This window comes from Apteryx mantelli, chromosome 13 (genome assembly GCF_036417845.1).
Source record: "Apteryx mantelli isolate bAptMan1 chromosome 13, bAptMan1.hap1, whole genome shotgun sequence".
Taxonomy (NCBI): Eukaryota; Metazoa; Chordata; class Aves; order Apterygiformes; family Apterygidae; genus Apteryx; species Apteryx mantelli.
Window position 1 is genome coordinate 11,692,044 of NC_089990.1, and position 18,968 is coordinate 11,711,011.

Consider the following 18,968-nt stretch of genomic DNA (forward strand, 5'->3'; position numbering starts at 1 on the left):
AGCTGAGGTGGAGTCTGACTCCTCACAGGAAGAAATTTTGTTATCATTTTTGTTTCTAGATTATTTTTTATGTTTACTCCCTGTACTTCCCTTAAGATCATTTTGTGAATCTGGATAGTACCTTAGCATGATATTTGCATTCATTTGGCCCATATACCTGCAGTTATTATAAACAAGCCATATTCTTCATCAAATCACCTGAAATGGTCATTCTCTAAATATAGTATCATTAATTTTTTCTAGCAGAATGAAAGGAGCCAAATCAAATTGGTATGTATTAGGCTTACTCTAGCTGTTTGACTATAACAAACATATCCCTGTATTTCTTTAAACATGAAAGATTTTAGTAATATTCCTCATTGGTCACAGTATTTCATATAGTTCAGAAGCAAACAATTCAGACACAAAACAATTGTGAAAATAAACTGTCCTTTTCTTTCAAAGTCCTTTCTAGTGGTAGCTTTCAAATTAAGCCCATGTCTCTTCCCTTTTTTAAAAAATGCTTGAGCAATCATGCAATTTCCTGTTGATTTCAAAATTGCATATGCTCAGTATGTCTGTAAAAACAGTCTTACTGCTCTGCATGTCACATGTGTTTAATCATATCCTTAACTTCTTTCTGGAGACATTAAGAAATGATTTTAAAAACTAATAACTCTTTAAAAAGTAATTTAACACCTGTCTTTGCTAAGAGCAAGCCACGTGGAAATGAGAAGATAATTGAATCATAAAGAAATTGTTTTGAAATGGGTAGAATGGTCATAGTTTCTTAAATTAGTATTAAATGGTAGGTTTTCTCCCTTGCCTGTGATACTTCATTTATGACAGCTGTGCATGTTAAATATAAGCCTGTAAAATATTCTGTGCTTTTATAAGTCATATTATTTCTCACCGTAGCTTGCTTTAAGAGGAGGTGTTAGACTATATGACATTCAGAGGTCCTTTCAGTTTTAAATTATTCTATGATTCTATTTTTGTAGTTATGAAAAAGATTGTTTTGGATAAATATCTACTCCATCCAGAAACTAAACATAAAATGCATTTCAAAATGCAAACCAATTTCTTCCTTTAGTCTTTAATAACTCTTTCAGCCCACTTTAATTTCGCGTAGTTTTTGCCCTTTCAAGTTCATCACAAGATGTCACTGTAGAAGGACAAAGTAGAAATAAAATCTGCTGAGGATGCATTTGAGCCATATTGATTCTAATTTCTGTACTAGGAGCCTTTGTATGAGGCAACAGCGTTTATTTTGTCTGAATAACTTTATTCAACATTGTTCATTACATTCCCCCTTCACCTAAAAAGTCCTTTGCCTCCTTGCACGTTATCCACTTCTATGAAAAAGGTAAATCCGCTCTTAAATTTTAATTCTGCATCAGATGCCACTTACTGTAACTTCCCAATGTTTCCACACTTAGTAAACATTGGATATCAAAGGAAAACTTTCCTGGTTACTCTCACCTGTATTTTTTGTCCAGTTGAGAATGAATTAAAGTAAAATGCTATTAAAATTCAGCTTAATTTTACTAATTACCCCATGTGCTATATGTGCATTGTTCAATTCATAAGTAAAGCTAAAGTAAACTCTGGCACCAGCAGATGCAGCATCTCATTGATGCCAATAGGGTGTTCATCAACCATCACTGCCCAGAACGTCATCGCTGCTCCCCAGCTGCCAACTTCTCTTTCACTCCTTTAAAATATTGAAATGCCACATGACCTGTACAAAGCATCACTTCAGAGAGATCAGCTACAATATCTATGACCCATTTTAAATGTCCCCAGTTTTAAATTCATTTTTTGACCTTTAGTTAAAGGTCATCTTTAGTAGACAATTAGTTTTTGCTTGTCCCTGAGGTAGTAATGAAGCATTTCAGCAATCCATAGTAGACTGACATAGAATCATCTTTTTAAAATATATTGCTGAATATGAATTTAATTGTTGTAAATTTTAAAGCAAATAAGTAAGCAAGTTCTGGCTCAGAGTATATAGACAGGCTGCTCTTGTGAAGAGAAAGTTTTAAAAATAAAAAAATCTGAAATGTGTATTAAAATGTAGACAATCAAACATTTGGAAACAGATCTTTTCTCTTTGGATCTTCTGTTTTCTTGTATAATATGGTTGTGAGATTGCAATAGTGTAGAAAAATATTAAAATGTTACTACTTATATCATCACATATAGATGCTTTAATAATATCCTTTAGTTGATTTTATTTCATGTAGAAATACTGAGGATGTATGGTAACTTTTGGACACAGTGCAAGAAAAAGTTATGCTTGCACATAATGTTATATGCATACTATTGAATCTGTGTAGGACTGGATCATATACACCATTTAAAGCATGAAATATCTTTTATGCAGTACAGAGGTATAAATAAAACATAAACACTAACTTACTATAGTGCAATCTCCTGTCAGCATGTGCATGAGAGACGGGAGCTAAAGAAAACGTGGATTGTTGCCTTTCCTTTAAATGGTAGAGTATGCACATCAACTTTTCAGACTTTCATGTGCATTGGGATGATATTGATCATATTCTTCAAGGTGATCATATCCTAACTGAAAATATGCTTATTGGAAGTCATTGTTAGGTCTAGGGTTATCTAGTTATAGCTAATGTTACATACATAAAAAGTCCATGCATGGCATACAATTCAGTGAAATCCCTACTATTTTTATATTATTGGATTTGTATGTTACTCAATTTTTTATGTTGCATGCATGAGGATGCAGATTCTTCTATGTTTAGGAAACTATATTTAGGAATAAATAAGTGCAAAAATGTACAGGTGGTTTAGGGAACAGGGCTTCAGTAAAGGTTAGGGGAGCTATGATGAATCACAAACCAGCTATAAGCAATGACATCATGTTGTTGACAAAAAACACCAAATAGGATATTCAAATGGGATTTTAGTCAGAATGATATGTAAGTAATCCTGCCCTCTACTCCAGAATTGTCAGGCTTTAACCAGAATGTATCCAGTTCTGACCACAGCACTAAAAGTAGACAGACATCCTGGAGAGTGTCAGGAGACAAGAAATGGAAATGATAGAAGTTCTGTAACATAAGATTTCTGAAAAAAGACTGAAAGATGGAATACTCATTTCTAAACTTTTACCTTAGGCATCAGACATAGTTTACAAGACTGATTTCTTATTCAGGAGGGGGAAATACTGTCATGATGTACTACTCTGCATGCAGTCCTTTATCATCTTCTCTGCAAAGGATACATCATGGTACATTCATATACCAGGTAAAATTGGAAAACTGATGCATTGTCATTCATTTTCAATCATTCTCATGAATCAGGCGTAGTACTTTGTTTATTTGGGTACACAGAACTGTAGTCTTAATGCGAAAAAAAAAATCTGTTTTGACCAATGGTTTTATGGAATAATTCGTATGTTCTGTTTCCACCAGGGAAATTATCCCTTTTTATTTTTTGAAACTGAAGTTTTGTATTGAAAAATAAAGCAGACATCATGTTGCACTGAACATTAACATTCACTGAATATCTGTTATAAACCTCAGAGGGCATGACAAAGCCATAGTGTAATGACTCTCCCCAAAAGAGCGCTCAGCAAAAGGAAACATGACCGCATGTGCCGTTGGCCTGTGCCACATCAGCTGAGAAAAAAATGGCATCGCATAGGCAAGAAATTGGGGTCAGGCACTGCTCACTGATTTATTCATTTCCACCTCTTCAGTGTTCCAGTCTCTCCAAGTCTCTTGGGATGCTGCAACAATAAAAAGGGTATTTTTTTTCTTTTACATACCTTTATTTCACCCTAAAATGTGAGCCAAGGCTATTATCTGCTACTGGAAATAAAGATGAAAGAACTCTGGGAAACCCCTGTTATAGGGAATATGTGAAACAGTTGTGTATATATGTGTGCATTTATGTGTATGTCAGAGAGGGCAAGGGAAACCAAAATAATATAACTTCATAAATAGAAACTATAGAAAATGCACTGCTTCAATTAAGAGGATACTCCTCCTTCTACATCATGAACAACTGTTTGGATTATGGCATAGAAAGATTCCACTAAAACAAATTAGAAGTATATTCTCTCTCATATGGAAAATTAGAAAGCATGTATGTTTAGCAAAACTAGAGTCAGCAACTTTTCAAGCAGAAAAATGCATAAGAGAAATATGACAGATGCTACATTCATTCCTGAAATCTGTCTTTGGGCAACTAGAAAAAGAGGTAGACATACTTTACCAGCGCACATGGTCTTGGGCTTTTTTTAATACTACACCAATAGAATCATAATATATTTCCCAGCAAGCATGCTTAAATTGATGTGACGATGTAGCATAATGCAAATACTAGGCATAGGGTGCATATTTACAAAAACTGAGTTTCCACTAAATACTTCAATTAAACAGTTGTGAGTGGTGTCATATAGAATAGAGGATATATCTAGAACTGTGGGTATATGCTGTATGCTATAAATGTAAGGAAATATTTTGGGAAACAAAATAAAATATGACTAATGCATAATACATACACTTATGCAAATTATTATATACTATATTAAAAGAAACAAAGAAAAACAAGAGGTTTATATAGACATGCTTGTGAGCCCAGAATTTAATCAACAGAAGTAATCAATATAATTCAATATCAAGGATTATTGTTCTTAGGAGGTATCAGTGCTTTCTCCATTTGTGTGCACAAGTGTGTATTTGTGTATTATGCACAAGAACAAAGTTTTTTTATACCAGTAAACAAAATCCAGCAATCAAATCCTCAGAGTTTTCTTTGATGTCTCTGGAACACTGCCAGAAAACTTTCTTTGAAAGAAATGAGGCCTACTTTCAGGAATTTTGGTCTCCATGATGGAGAAGATTAAAGTTCAACAGATTCCAGATAAGACGGAGAAGACCCAAGATGATCACCAACAGACTATCTAAGGTGCACAAAATTCACAATCATCGCTTCTCAACCAGTAGCAATTCACAGTTTATTTACCATGCGTTGTTTCAGAGATCACTTAAGCTCCTACTATCTTAATCAAACCGAAAATCTTTGAACATTTTTGCTGTTTATTTGCATGGCCATTCTCTGCAGGTTTAGCTGTACTATCAGCCCAGTAATACCATAATGTTTTACAGTGGGAAATAGTGTGCAAATACTGAATAGATACTAAGATCTTTTATTTATTTTGCTGTTTTCTCCATTTTTCACCTGTGAACAGATCCTAATCCTCATTCAAGCAGTAGGTTGATGAGAATCAGACCAGGTCAATGAAAGGTATTGTCTCCCACTGTTAGGCTTTTTTCAAAACTACAGATGAAACTCTCATAAGAATAATTGTTTCCTTATAACCAGTAAGACCAATCATTTTAGATGCTTCCAGAAGATCAACTGATCTCTCTTGAGGATGTTCCCCTAGTAACAATTGATAAGAAGGTCCCCAAACATGCTGGGAGACCTTTCACTATTTATGATTTTTGGAGAACTTAGAAATCCTTAAAGAAATTTTAGAGATTGATCCATAAATTCTTAGGAATTGAGGTTTTTCTTTTGCATAGCCCATTTTCCACTATAGACTTCTGTCAAATAAGGTTCACACAAATCCAAGAGCCCCCACTGCATACTTTCACTTGTCATGTGATTGCAATGCTTTGCATACTGACACAGTTTTACTTAATCTTGTGCCAATAAGCAATCTTTCTTTATGCACCCAGCAGGTATTGGTTGGTCACATTTTCATTGGCTACTATTAGTAAAAAACTAATGAGTTTTGAGCACTCAAGCTCTCATTTACTTTGTCGGGTGTCATGGGATATCATCCAGGAATAAGCCTGTTTGTCAGAATTAAAACAACAAATGCCTGAAATATAGCTTATGTGCAGATGGGAGTCCATATTATGTAATAGACTTATCCCTTTCACTGATAGAAAGGATTTCTTTAAGTCTTGCCTTAGTTATTTCAGATACTGGAGTACCAACAAAGATTAAAAAAGCAGAATCAAGTGAATGTATTCATGATAGCATATTCATAACGGAACTATTTTTTGGAACTTTCTCATTTAGGCTTCCTCCTTAGTAAACCACCCTTATTTCATCAAAACTCAGTGTGCTATATTTACATCACTGAAAGCATAACTCCTAGGTTTCTAAAAAAAGGCATCTCAAGGTTTTCTGAAGAAATTAAGAAAATTGTTTTCTTGTTTCCAAAGCTTTCTGGTAAGAAGCATTAGGCTGCTAAAAGAAATTGCTTTCATAGTGTGCTCGTGATAGAGATATTTGTATGATTTCCTATTCTTTACCACTATTTTTGATGTCAAAGCACTCACATAGCAGTGTGCTCATTTTGTGCTGCTTTGGCATCCAACTAAAAATGGGGCTTCTTCAGGCAGAGGTAAGCTCAGGCATGATTAAAGATGAGTGGTCTGAAGATATGATTTCTTTTATGGAATAAAAGCAAAGTTTATTTGAGATTGTCTTTGGTGTACTCAGGAATGAATGTGGAAGAACACATGGCTGCAATAATTGTAAAGTTCATTATGCTGTGGCTTTAATAGTGTAGAAGGATGGTGTTAGGTGATCCTGTAAATGCCTGGTTTTTCAGAGGTGTTAATCACTTGCAGACTCCATTGATTGAAATCAGTTGTGGCTACCTGGAATTTTCAAAGAAGGACCAGGCCCAGTATGATTTAAAAGGATGATTTCAAAAGTACAAGAAGAGGTATTGTTCTAAAAAGATGAAAATAGATTCAGCAACCTTTACTGAAGAAGTAAGGCTTCTTCTCTTTATTTGCTATGACTAAAGCATGCCCTATATTTCATTCCTATCCAAACAAATTAATTCTTGTGTGGCCTGCATTGGATGCTGTAGGGGAGGAGAATGATGGTTTACTTAGAATTTTTTTGGTACATAGCTCAGCTAGGGTTTCTTTAATGATCTATTTTATTTCCTTGACATAAAATTTTACTTATAGTGTAACTCATAGTAATTCACTGCTTTTTAATGAATTTCTTAGAAATTTAACCTTTTAAGATGCTTTATGATAGGCTTTAACATACAACATGCATAACAAGCTTCTACTGATAACTTTACAAAAAATACATTTACTTGAATATAGCAATGCTTTATGAGATATATACATCCCAAAACTTTTCTAAAAAGCTGCAAATTTAAACAACTCAAGAGAAGAACCTAGATTTGAATGAATACGAAGGCACAAAATTTCATGAGGTCTTAGCAGAAAGTCCATATATAGATGGAGAAAAATGTCACATCTTATTTTAGAAGACAGTACCTTAATACCTTCCAAACTGAATGCATTATGCTTTTTTCTTCTTCTTTACATGATATAGATACAGTGTTATTTTGTTAATTCAGTGTTCGTTAATCTTCCTCAGATTAAACTGGCTTTCTTTCTAATGTGTGCCTATAATTGCCAATTTATATTTTTAGGAAATTTGTATTGTCATTTAAAATATACTAAGAGTGTGTTTCTGACTCATTACAAACCAGTACAGTAGTAAACATACAGAACTATTACATTCTTACCTCATTAATTTTATTTTGTAATGAATTTATGTAGTACAAATTGACTACTAGAACTTTTCAAAATGATGTTTTGGAATGCATTTTCTGCTGTTCAGACTGCAGATGTTCCCTATACCAGATGCACAACTTGAAGAATAACAACTGCTAAAAATACACAAACTGTCAGCTTTGTTTTACTGAGAGAAACTATAACTTCAAGTAAGATAGATTTGTATTTAAGTACAATGTAAATATCCTAAATTATTCCCAAAGACAGATAGCAATCCCATCATATGGGTGCAAATAATCACATTACAAATGCATAATTTGAGTCTAAGGTGGGATAAAGGTGGAGTAAAATTGTTACCATACAAGCTAGTAATACTGACAACAATTTTGAAAAAAATCATAAACAATCATAAGGCATGTTTAATCAAATGCCTTGTATTCATATTTTTGTTCTCTTTGTTAACATTTTTAAAAATAGCTCATCTTTTGTGCTTATACCTTTAAGGTCTCATAGCTGTAATATTTTATTATCTGACCTTGCAAAAAGTATTTGTCTCCTAGTATGCTAAACAAGCTGTGAAAGTAATATGATTTCAAATAAACCTTTGAAAAATCAAGCAATGGTGCCTCCTTTTCACTTAGTTCAAGGTTAATTGTATTTGTCAAGAAGGCAGTAAGAAAAGACAGTGAGAAATCTGACAGACTGATGGCAACCACACAGCTTGTGCATCTCCAGCAGTTCCCATTTGTCAAAGTTGTACCCATTGATAACGTCAGAATGAGGACAGTATTTCAGAAGGCTCACTTTTTCATTGTGCTTATGCATAATAAATCAAGTCAATAAATTAATATGCTGTAAACTGTAATAGAGAAAATTTGACAAACAGATTTTATTTTTAGAGAATAGTTCTGAAATGATCTATGTTAAGCAAAGATATCAAAAGGTCATGACAATATTCCTTTTTTTTTTTTTTAATGTGAATGTGTTTTTATTCATGTGAGTGTGGGTGTGCACATATATAAAGTGAGTTTAACGCAAGAAGGAATTCTAGGTGAAAACAGAGGTGGTTTTAGGGAATAACTTGGATAGAAGTATGGTTTTCAAAGTGCAAACTTTAAAACTCCTACCTCTCTGTAGATTCATCTGAATTTTCCTCTGTGATCATCTGCAATTCCTGTGTGGTTTTTGAATCTTCTTTGACACAGTTTTCCTCTGTGCTTGTTTTGGGAATATCCTCATTTGATCGAAGCTGTTCTATGAGATTTTGTTGATGCCAGGTTTGAATAGATCGGTGGTGCACCGGGTTTGGACCCGGCACAGGTGCCAGTATATTGTGGTGGACAGGACTGCTGTTTTTCTTCAGCCCATTTCTGTCCCGAGAGTGGTTCTTCAACCTGTTCTGAACCGGTGTCCCTCTATGCTCATATCCTTCCTGCTGATGGCAGCCTCCAGTGCCGGTGGAGCCTTGCGAGGGGTGACTAAACCACCTCCAGCGGAGCCTCAGGATCTGCTTCACATCAAACTCTTTCTTTCCAGATACTGACATTTTTTCAGAGAGAGGAGGGGGGAAAAAAAAAAGACAAAAGCCTATTCTTTCAGAAAGGAAATGGATTCTTTGTTATCTCTTGTGTTTCAACTCCTCTTCTTAAGAAAAGACAACAAAAGAACAAATACCGGTAGCTCTCTCTCTCTCTCTCTCTTCTGATTAATATACTGCAAGCTCCTCAAGCCGATGCTAAGCTGCTGCTAACTGTATAGGTGGGAATCCATACTGACAGGATGATGAGGTCAGACCTTAAACAAGTAAATCAGCTTAGCACAGGAAAGCAGCAACCATAACATTACCCAGCTGCTAGGCTTACACACTCACGGCACTATAGCACAGCTCTCTAATATATAACCTAGCCTCACATGATCCTAAGGGATCTTAAACTGCAACTTAAGATGCAGGAAAGCACACAGAAATAAAGTAATAAGACTTTCTATCTCATGAGGTTTTCCCTGAAGCTTGCTAATACGCAGTACTGCATTTCACGTAAGATTTATAGTGCATTCTTCTGTGTTGTTCTTACGCAGATTTTTGGTAACGATTCACAGTGAAATCATCCTGCAGTTCATGTGTTTCCTTAAGAGGTTTGCATTTGTTTATCTTGCTCTGTAAAATTCCTACAAATGGCCTCAGTGTGGTAGTACTTACCTAAAAGAAAGAGGCAGCATTTGAATACATTGTGCAGAGCTGTGTGTGTTTTCTCACCTACAGATAGAATTTTCGATATAATCGCAGGGGTATGAGAACAGAGAGAGAGAGAGCTTGTAAAAATCAGAGGAGATGTGCTCCCCAAATGACTGTATCTGTGGAAAACACAGTGTTTCCTGGCTAAGTGCCTGTGTAAACACCCTTTGCCATCCTGCTCTTAATTTCTCACGATCCATGAAAAGAGTGTGATTTAAAAAAAAAAACAAAAAAAAAACAAAAAAAACCCTTTCTTTTGGTAGTGTACAGTGCAACATGTTTTCAGCAGATTTAAAGATGATACAGATTTATTCTCCTCTGTTCATTATTACACAGAGCTGTGAGAACTGTTCACTGTGTGTTTTGAAATAATGTACACAATGTTTTGACATGCAAATTCAAAATAATTAAATGGACTGGATTTTCTTCTCGTGTTACATTCTCCACATACTGTCTGCTATTGATTATTTACAAAACTGCAAGCAATGTGCAGAGAAAAAGAAAAAAAAAAAAAAGCTGTAATACAGATTCAGTAAGACACGATTGGGAAGCAAAGGAAGGTACCCCTCTCTAGCATGTCTTCTTACAGCTCTTCTTCAAATCTTCCCACAGTAACTTCCTTTTTCTCTGTGTGTCTCTTCTGATTTTTTTTTTTTAACTCCACTAATGGGTTTTTGAACCTTCCAAGACTGAAATCTGCTTTCTTTTTGGGCTGCATATAGTGCAAACAGTGAAATGTGAAGTGAGAGTTTTAGAAAGAAAAAGCAAAATGAGAGGACTAGGAAAGCAATAGCAGTTATGCTGGCTTTCAAACTCCAATCCTATTCATGAGATTCAAGCAAATGATATATGAAATATCATGGTCTGATGAACATGAAATAAATGAAAGGACAAGGAAGGAACTGTAAAATAGTTGAAAGAAATTATGCTCTTTACATAGCGTAGATACACAGAGGGAAAGAAAAGACTTTATACAGAGGAAAAACTGTGAGAGTTGGCCATAAAAGGCAGAAAATAAAAGGCTGAGGGAAGAGGATTATTTGAAAGGCATAACCAACATATCTTCATTGCTACATAGAATATTGATGCTGAGCTATTACAATAAAATGTACATTAACATGTGATTTAGATGGCAGGGTAGGTGCCAATGACAGATAGAAGTAGTTGAAATTTGGTTGCAAATAAGACTACAGGGTGTAGGAGCTCACTTTCTTACATGAGAGAATAAACTGTTTGTGGGAGCTAAAATGCAAGCCCTGGCAAGCCTTGCCGCGGTGCGTTGATATGATTGTTCCAACTGCTGATCCCGCTCCTCTGCCACAGGTTCCTGTTCTCACAGCAGTTGTCAGAACTTGCATGTACCTTAGCCGCTTCAGCTGAAAGTCACAAACATCCAGCAAAAGCTAGCTTTTGCTTAGACACCAAACTGTGAGTTTCAGCAGCTGCAATGCAAGCAACCATTCTGTTCTGCTACTGTTCTTCCCATTGCTGTGACTTACACAGAGTGTGGCAAAGACTGCCACATTGCCACGTTCTGGCATCCCAAGTTGGTGCCATTCCCCTGTAAAAATAATACAGCACTCCATTTAACAGTAATTCACTAAGACAAACTGTGTATTCTTATGTACGAATATATTTGAAACATATATATATATATATGTATCTCATGATCTCTTTATTATAGTCTTCACTTCCTTTTCTTACAATCCTATGTGTCTTATTTACTGGAAATTGAAATGAAAGAAGGAAATGTTAATGAAATATATTCTTAAAAGACTCCATTTTCAGTGTTACAGGGAAGGATAGAAATTAGAAAACTTGTTCAATTTCTAAGAAGGTATATTAAGAAGGTACACAAAGGCTTCTATGTGGGATTTAATAGGGGATTTCAATTTGAGCTTATTGAGAATATGAGCTAATAAAGAAGCTGCTTCCAAACTTTGGGGTTTTTACCAAATTTATGGAGAGTAAATGAATAAATGAAAATGCTGTTGGGTAAAAGAGACAATTATATATCTCCAGAAGTTAGTCTAAGATCTCTTCTCACTTTAATGATGACTTGTTGTAACCATCTGAAAATTTCTGGAGACAGAAATGTTTACGGTATTTTTTTCTTGCACTGTGACTATATTATATTTAATGTTTCTTCACCTTTGAAGAGGATGTTCCTCTATTTGCTTTCATAAAAGTAATGGGACTTAGTGGTATCTATATATAGTCCTCAACTCATGGCAATCTGAGATCTATTTTAAGAGAGAGGTGTCTATGTGTACCAAGTTAATAAAATATTTTATGATAAAATCCTGTAGAAGTGGACAGAAAACATGATTTCTCACTACTATCTTAATCAGGTCACTGAGCTATCCCAGCAGCTCTGTCAGTTCCACTTAGCAGCAGCTCTGATATATTTAACCCACAGTTTTTCACCATTTCACAAAGCTTCTGTTGGTATTTCCTTTCCTTAAATCCCTTTTGAAGAAGGCTTATTATACTTCAAATTATCGTTAAAAGCATATTCCTTGAATTTAACTTGAGAATGTACTTCTGTTTGTGAATTACTTTGTTTCCTACTTAGCACATGTTTGGGCAGATGTAAAGCGTCAGTTACTAGTGGCATCTCTAAGGGTCAATATTGGGGCCACCGCTGTTTAATGTCTTATTACTGACCTGGACAATGGGACAGAGTACACTCACATAAGGTATGCAGATGATGCCAAATTGCAGGAAGTGGTTGATATGCTAGAGGGTTGGGCTGCTATTCAGAGGGACCTTGGCAGGCTGGAGAAATGGGCTCACGGGAACCTTATGAAGTCCAACAAAGGCAAACGCAAAGTCCTGCATCTGTGATGAAACAGTCCCGTGCAGCAGTACATGCTGGGTGCTGACTGGCTAGAAAGCAGCTTTGCTGTGTCCTGGTAGATAATAAGTTGAACAGCAAAGGCTGCATTAGCAGGAGTTCAGCCAGTGGTGATTATTCCCCTCTATTTTGACTGTTGTGAGACATCTGGAGTACAGTGTCCAGGTTTGGGCTCCCCAGTTAAACAAAGACATAGATGTACTGTGGCAAGTCCAGCAGAGGCCACCAAGGAGGTGAGAGGACTGAAGCACATGATGCCTGATGGAAGGCTGCAAGAACTGGGTTTACTCAGCCTTGAGAAGAAAAGGCTTAGCGGGGATCTTATTGCTGCATTCAGGTGAATTCAGGTAGCTAACAGGAGAGTACAGACAGCAGAGCCAGACTCTGCTTAGAGGTGCCCAGTGATAGGACAAGAGGCAACAGATGCAAGTTGGAATACGGGAAATTCCAGTTAGATATAAGAAAAAAGTGAGGGTGGTCAAACAGGTGGGAAGAGGTTGCCAAGAAAGGCTGTGGCATCTCTGTCCTCAGAGACAGTAAGAACCCAAATGGACACGGCCCTGCACAACCTGTTCTAGCTGGACTTGCTTTGAGCGGGAGTTTGGACTAGATGAGCTCCAGAGGTCCCTTCCAACCTAAGTTATTCTGTGATTTGATGATGCGCCAGGCAATGCTTGAAATGTTTATTTAGTGACTACAGTGGAGCCATGTAAAACTAAAGCTGTTGTCAGGTATGAAATGAGAAAACCAAACCCTTCAATTTGGAAGCAGAACCTAAGCATAACTGCCTGCAGTTGTGGGGGATTTCTAATTGTTTGATGTTTCTGATCATCCCATAGGAGGCTTGCTTGTAGTTTGGGGAAAAAAAATCCATGTTCTCTGAAAAACCTCCATTTATTTTAGCAGGAAGTAAGCTTTTGAGGAAGATCTTTGCTCAGACTAGGAAATCGTACTAAATACAATGGTAGACTAGGAAACTAGGAATCATTTTAAAACGTTTGTATAAACAAGCTGCACTTCCAGATAATTTGAAGGATACATACTATTAATAAGAGTGTGAACAGGTGTTAATAATACTTTTAAGATTAAAACTCTAAATACTTAATAAGGCTCTTGAATTAGCAAATTATAAAATCACTTTTTTTATAAACTACCTATAAGAGGAAATTGAGAATTTTCTTTCTTTCACAAACCATGTTTTAAGTAGTTTTCCAATACAGCTTTTGGAAATACCAGTTTCTGTCTTTAACTATGGCTGCCTCTCATGTTCATCTGCCATCAAACACCTTAAAGAAAGGATTGTTTGCTAATGCATTTTGAAATGGCAGTATTCTCTAATTAACACCTTAGTAATTTTTTTTGAGAATTTGAGTAAATGCAGTGTATTCATGCAGTTATATAATATTTATCCTCCTCTAAAAAGAGACAGCAAATTATTTCTTATTCTTTTTCTGTTGGCCTTGAGGTGATAGTGCAGTGCCTGTATGAAAAGCCTGTTAGAAAAATCTATCTCTGCTCCCACAAGCTTAGCAAAGAATAATAAAAAGGAATCGTCTAACTTTCTTGCAGAATAATTCAAGAAAGATACCATCTGCAGACTCTGAAACTAGTAGTACTGCAGGGACTAGATTACTAGCAAGACCTAATGAAGTAGTTCTTTGCTGGAGGTGAGACAGGCCAAAAAAGCTGAATTTTTTTAAAGTCAAGGGTAAAAAATCAACGATATCTTTGGAGCAGAGATCTTCAATGTTAAGTTCACTGAGGCAAATAGGGGAAATTTGTGTATGCTGAATGAGACATTTTGTTTCCAAAGGAAAAATGAGCACGGAGAGTAATCGAATGATGCATGGGTATGCTTTGACTTCTGATAGGATCATAATAGGATAAAATTTGAAATGAGAGAAATTACTGAGTGATGAAAATTTAATATTATAAAAGCCATTAAATAACAAGAACTGTAAGATATTCAAAGGACAAATGAAAGTATTTGTTTGAGTAAGGCACAATGCATATACGTTAAAACCATGTTTCTCACATTTTTTTTCTCTAGACATGTATCCAATATCAACAAGTGTCCTTGGTACCAAGTATATATTTTTTAAAAATGGATACAAAAGCATGTATTTCTAATCTGAATTGGACATCCACTGATTCACGTGTAGCTAAAGAAATCTACAGTGAACAAAGCACCAAAAACATTTTAAATAATCATGTTTAAAGGCAAACAAAAGCATACTGTACAACTGAAGAATGTCTGCACGGGAAGCAACTTTGTAACAGTGATGCAATATCCTTTTAAGTTAAAACGCAGGATAAGGGAAAGGACAGTCATAATAATACCAAGCTACCTTAATAAGTCTGAAAGAATATCTAAAACAGTCAAAACTGATTAAAGGTACAAATAAACTATCTCTCTGATATGGCAGAGGATAAGAATAATAAGAATTTGCCATTAGCATCAGTTATTTGGGGAAAGCATGTCCTTTGTATTCCAAATCTAGGTTTCTATATAATAAGTGCAAAAAGGTCTTCAAATCATTAAACCTGATAAAAAGCCTAACAAAAATAAAATCAAAAAAGCAAGCTAAGCACAGAAAGTTAAGAATGTGTTTTCTGATATTTTTCAAGATATCTGATTACATTACACTTTTTAAATGTCAAGTTAATTACAAGCTGGTATCAATAGGGTATACTCTGCAGTGCTTGCAATTGGGGGAAATATCATCCTAAGATCTGCATAAGTACAGATCTTTGGTACGGAAATAGTCGTGTGTGGAAGAGCTGTAAGCTATCTACCCAAACAGCGTAATCTACAGGGTCTTCACAGGGTGTGTATCAGCCTGTGTACTTGCATTGCATGTGAGACCAGATAAAGAGAACAGGCTGAATATTTTCATTATACTGTTTTGAAAATAATACTTCAAGAGAACTCCTGTTAATCTATCATTTGTCCAAGAGATATTCCAGGAAACATCTGCATAACACAGTAACAGCATTAACAGGAGTCAAAGTTATCATCAGTGACTTTGTATAACAGAAAGGAACATGAAAAAAAAACAAACACAAATAGCTATATTTAAAACCTGCAGGAAAGTTCAACTTTGTTTTAAAAGAAAACCTTGAATCCCATCAAATGCAAATCAGTTTCAGACAATCGGTTACTTTTGATACTTCCTACTAAAGGAGGCAGTAGAGATGAACCACATAAGGGAAAGTGTTCACACATTTAAACTCAATTGCTTCCTCAGATAACTGGAAACTGTACTACAGATTGCAACCCACCTACCAAGCCTTGCACCAAAATTAGAAGAAATCACAGTATTTCCATAAGATCCAAGGAAAAAGAATGTGATAAGTGAATCAGGTGTAAGTCTAATTAAGATCTTTCTAAACAGGAAGAACACTGTCACCCTCAAAATGAAACCAGAATTCTAGAGTTAAACAAGGAAATAACAAATATCCCCTCTACAGATGATGTTAAAAACAGTGGTCATCTTGAAGGAACTTTCATGGACAAAGATTTGAGAGCAATGATGTTAATGCAGCAAAAGTATGCTCAAATACATGACTGGAAAAGAAACACCTGTCACAGGTCTTCTTGCATAGTTTTGTAACAAGACCAAGATGTAAAGGCATAGAAAAAAATGTACAAAATAATATGCACAGGCATATACAAAATAGTTCATACTGATTTTTATAACATGTAGGTATTTTTCTTTACTTTTCAAAATGTTCTGCTCAATTTGCTACAATTATTGTTTCATTGTCTACTGATAAAAATCAACTATCACAATACAGCATTCAAAAATGGAAGAGGAAAAACTTAATAATACTTATGAATTAGTTTAGCACATTATTAATACACAGAAATACATGAGATTTTTAACAGTGTACCTTAAATTAACAATAAACAACATACAAGAGCAGACATATGCAATTCTCATCAAAAGAAAGTACACTAACCATGTTATTCTCCCTCTGTTATTACCAACAGTATTACATAATAAAAATTTGTGCTGAATCCAAAAGTGTGTGGGAAAGTACAATAGATGACTAAATCCAGCATGTTATGACATAGTGAAATAATTTACCAACAACAGTCTAAGCAATGAGAGTGTTGAATTTAGCCTTTTATTATACTTGTGTTTCTGGCACATATAACTGTTAAATCAGTTGCCCAAGCTAAGAAGTCTTTTCAGTCTATCACAATGTATCTATCATTTGTTCTAAGGGATTGTTTTACCAGATGAGAGGGAGAACATAGTTGCCAATAGCTCTGAATAATGAAAAAGGTGGCAAAGGTTTAGGGCCAGGATTTTCCAAAGTTGCTACTTAGTCTAGGTGCCTAATTTAAGACATCTGAGAAACAGAAGCAAAGCACTTTCACACTTTCCAAAGCACAATTAAGTGGTATTGCTTTGAACAACTAAGCATATTGGTCCCTTTAGAAAATGTTGTCTAACTTGGATCTTTTCCCTTAAAATTTCACGTGATTGTCATCCTGTCCAACACTAAGAGGGAAAATGCTACTGTAAACACTCTGCCAGTTTGCAGCACCCATTTTTTCAGTGCTGTAAAGCTGTAATAAAGCCCTTCCAGAAACTTGGGTCCCATCTGCTGAAGTAGTGACTCCTCTGTTTCTGCCAACTGATATGAGAGTTTGGAACAAGGGATTGTGGGGTTGGTCTTCCTCATCTTTTTCCCTGGCTACTTAGGAAGATTGCAGATTTTCTTGATATACTGCAAGTATAAACTTATGGAATTTTTATGAAGAGAACTTATAGTATATATATACTTTTAAGAGAAATCTGCCCCTTATGAAAGGTAACACTCCCAACTACTAAGAAGGATTAGTAAAGTCAGAAAAAAGCAACCCATAGTTTTATATGCAACCATTATATGTGAAGTAGAAAATTCATGAGTGTATTTTGACTTTATCAGAAACCAGTTCTAAGAAACCATTTTTCTAAGCAGGTTTAACTAGCAACTGTTGTTATGAAATAACTTGAAATATACTCAAGATGAAAAAATTTCCGCCTTAATAGGAGATAAAATTACATTTCTAGGTAATGTTTCATTCTGCATGTCTCAGAATTAGGTGTTTTCATGTATGGCTTCATATAAATCTTGATTATTCCATATATACTTTTACTAATTAAGTATAAACAAAAATTTGTAGTTTGCAGAGACATTAGCCTGAATGTAATTATTTAAGGGGGGGGGTTGATCTGATTATTAAGGTTTTTTTCTTTTAAATTCAGCCAGATATTTAAATAAATTATTTTACTGATATCTGTTGAAGGCAAATGTAACTTAGACCTATCTATGACCTAGAAAGGGAAAATCTAATCAAAAAATAAAAATTCTTTTCTATGCAAAATTAAAAAGATTGAATGCAGAGCTAATAGCCAGGATTATTATATTTGTAATAGAAAAGTCTTAAAATGGATTTCAAAACAGAAGAGAAGACTTCAGGGGAGAAAAATATTTTAGAGTCAGCTTCCCACTGCCAATGTGTATGGGCATTTACCAACTCAGAACACAGCATAAAAAGACATTAGAATGCATGTACTGCTACTAATCAATGGGAAACTTGGATATAAACATGACATGCATCACTTAAGGCTTTAAGATCAACCACATATTAATCAGTCTGTCACTTTATACATAGTCAATGTAAATAATATAGATTAAAGCTAACATTCACAGTATTAGTGCATCCTAAACAAGATCTAACTGAGTGATACAGTCCTTGCTCTTTTTGATCAGAAGCTCTAGTAAAGCTATTCTACATTATTCAAATACAATCTGTTTTATGTGTGCAGAAGATAAGAAATATATCACATCATTACCATATCACTACTTTAAATCCCTTCCCTCCCAAAAAGTGTCAAGCAAATAGCTTTATTCATTTGAATCTCCCACTCATTACACCTGTTTCAGCATAATTTCTAGCATTAGTCTATCAGTAATAGGCTGCTTTACTTAAGAACTCAGTAAGATCTTTTGTCTTGCAAGCTTGTCTGTTTAAGCTGCAACACTTCTTTGTCAAGCTTAATACTTATTACTATAAACATTATCAGAAGTCTGACCCTCTTAAGGCAGCTTGCATAAGATGCCATTGCCTCTGTGGACCTCTGTAAAACAAAAAAAACAGTCCTCCCTCCCACTTAGTAGTTAATAAGAGCCCATCAAAACAAATGTGGTGACATCACTCAAACAAATCTCAGTGTAACATGCCACATCTTTGTACTGTGAGAGAACAGCAGGCTTTTGTTTTCAGCGTAACTGGCTTAATATTTTATACCTTGTTTTCTGGAAACTACACAAAGTACTTGGAAAAATGTGTTTTAGA

The 18,968-nt window shown here is 35.1% G+C and overlaps 1 protein-coding gene across 1 annotated transcript in view; it reads right to left on the reverse strand.

Moving 5' to 3' along the window:
* The window catches only part of KLHL4 (kelch like family member 4), a 52,948-nt gene extending 43,680 nt beyond the window's left edge, over positions 1 to 9,268 (reverse strand). Inside the window, exon 1 of the mRNA XM_013946354.2 lies at positions 8,651 to 9,268. Within this exon, the coding sequence (XP_013801808.1) occupies positions 8,651 to 9,069 (419 nt within the window). The 5' untranslated portion in view covers positions 9,070 to 9,268. The remainder of the gene's footprint in view (positions 1 to 8,650) is intronic.
* Between the last annotated feature and the right edge of the window lie 9,700 nt (positions 9,269 to 18,968).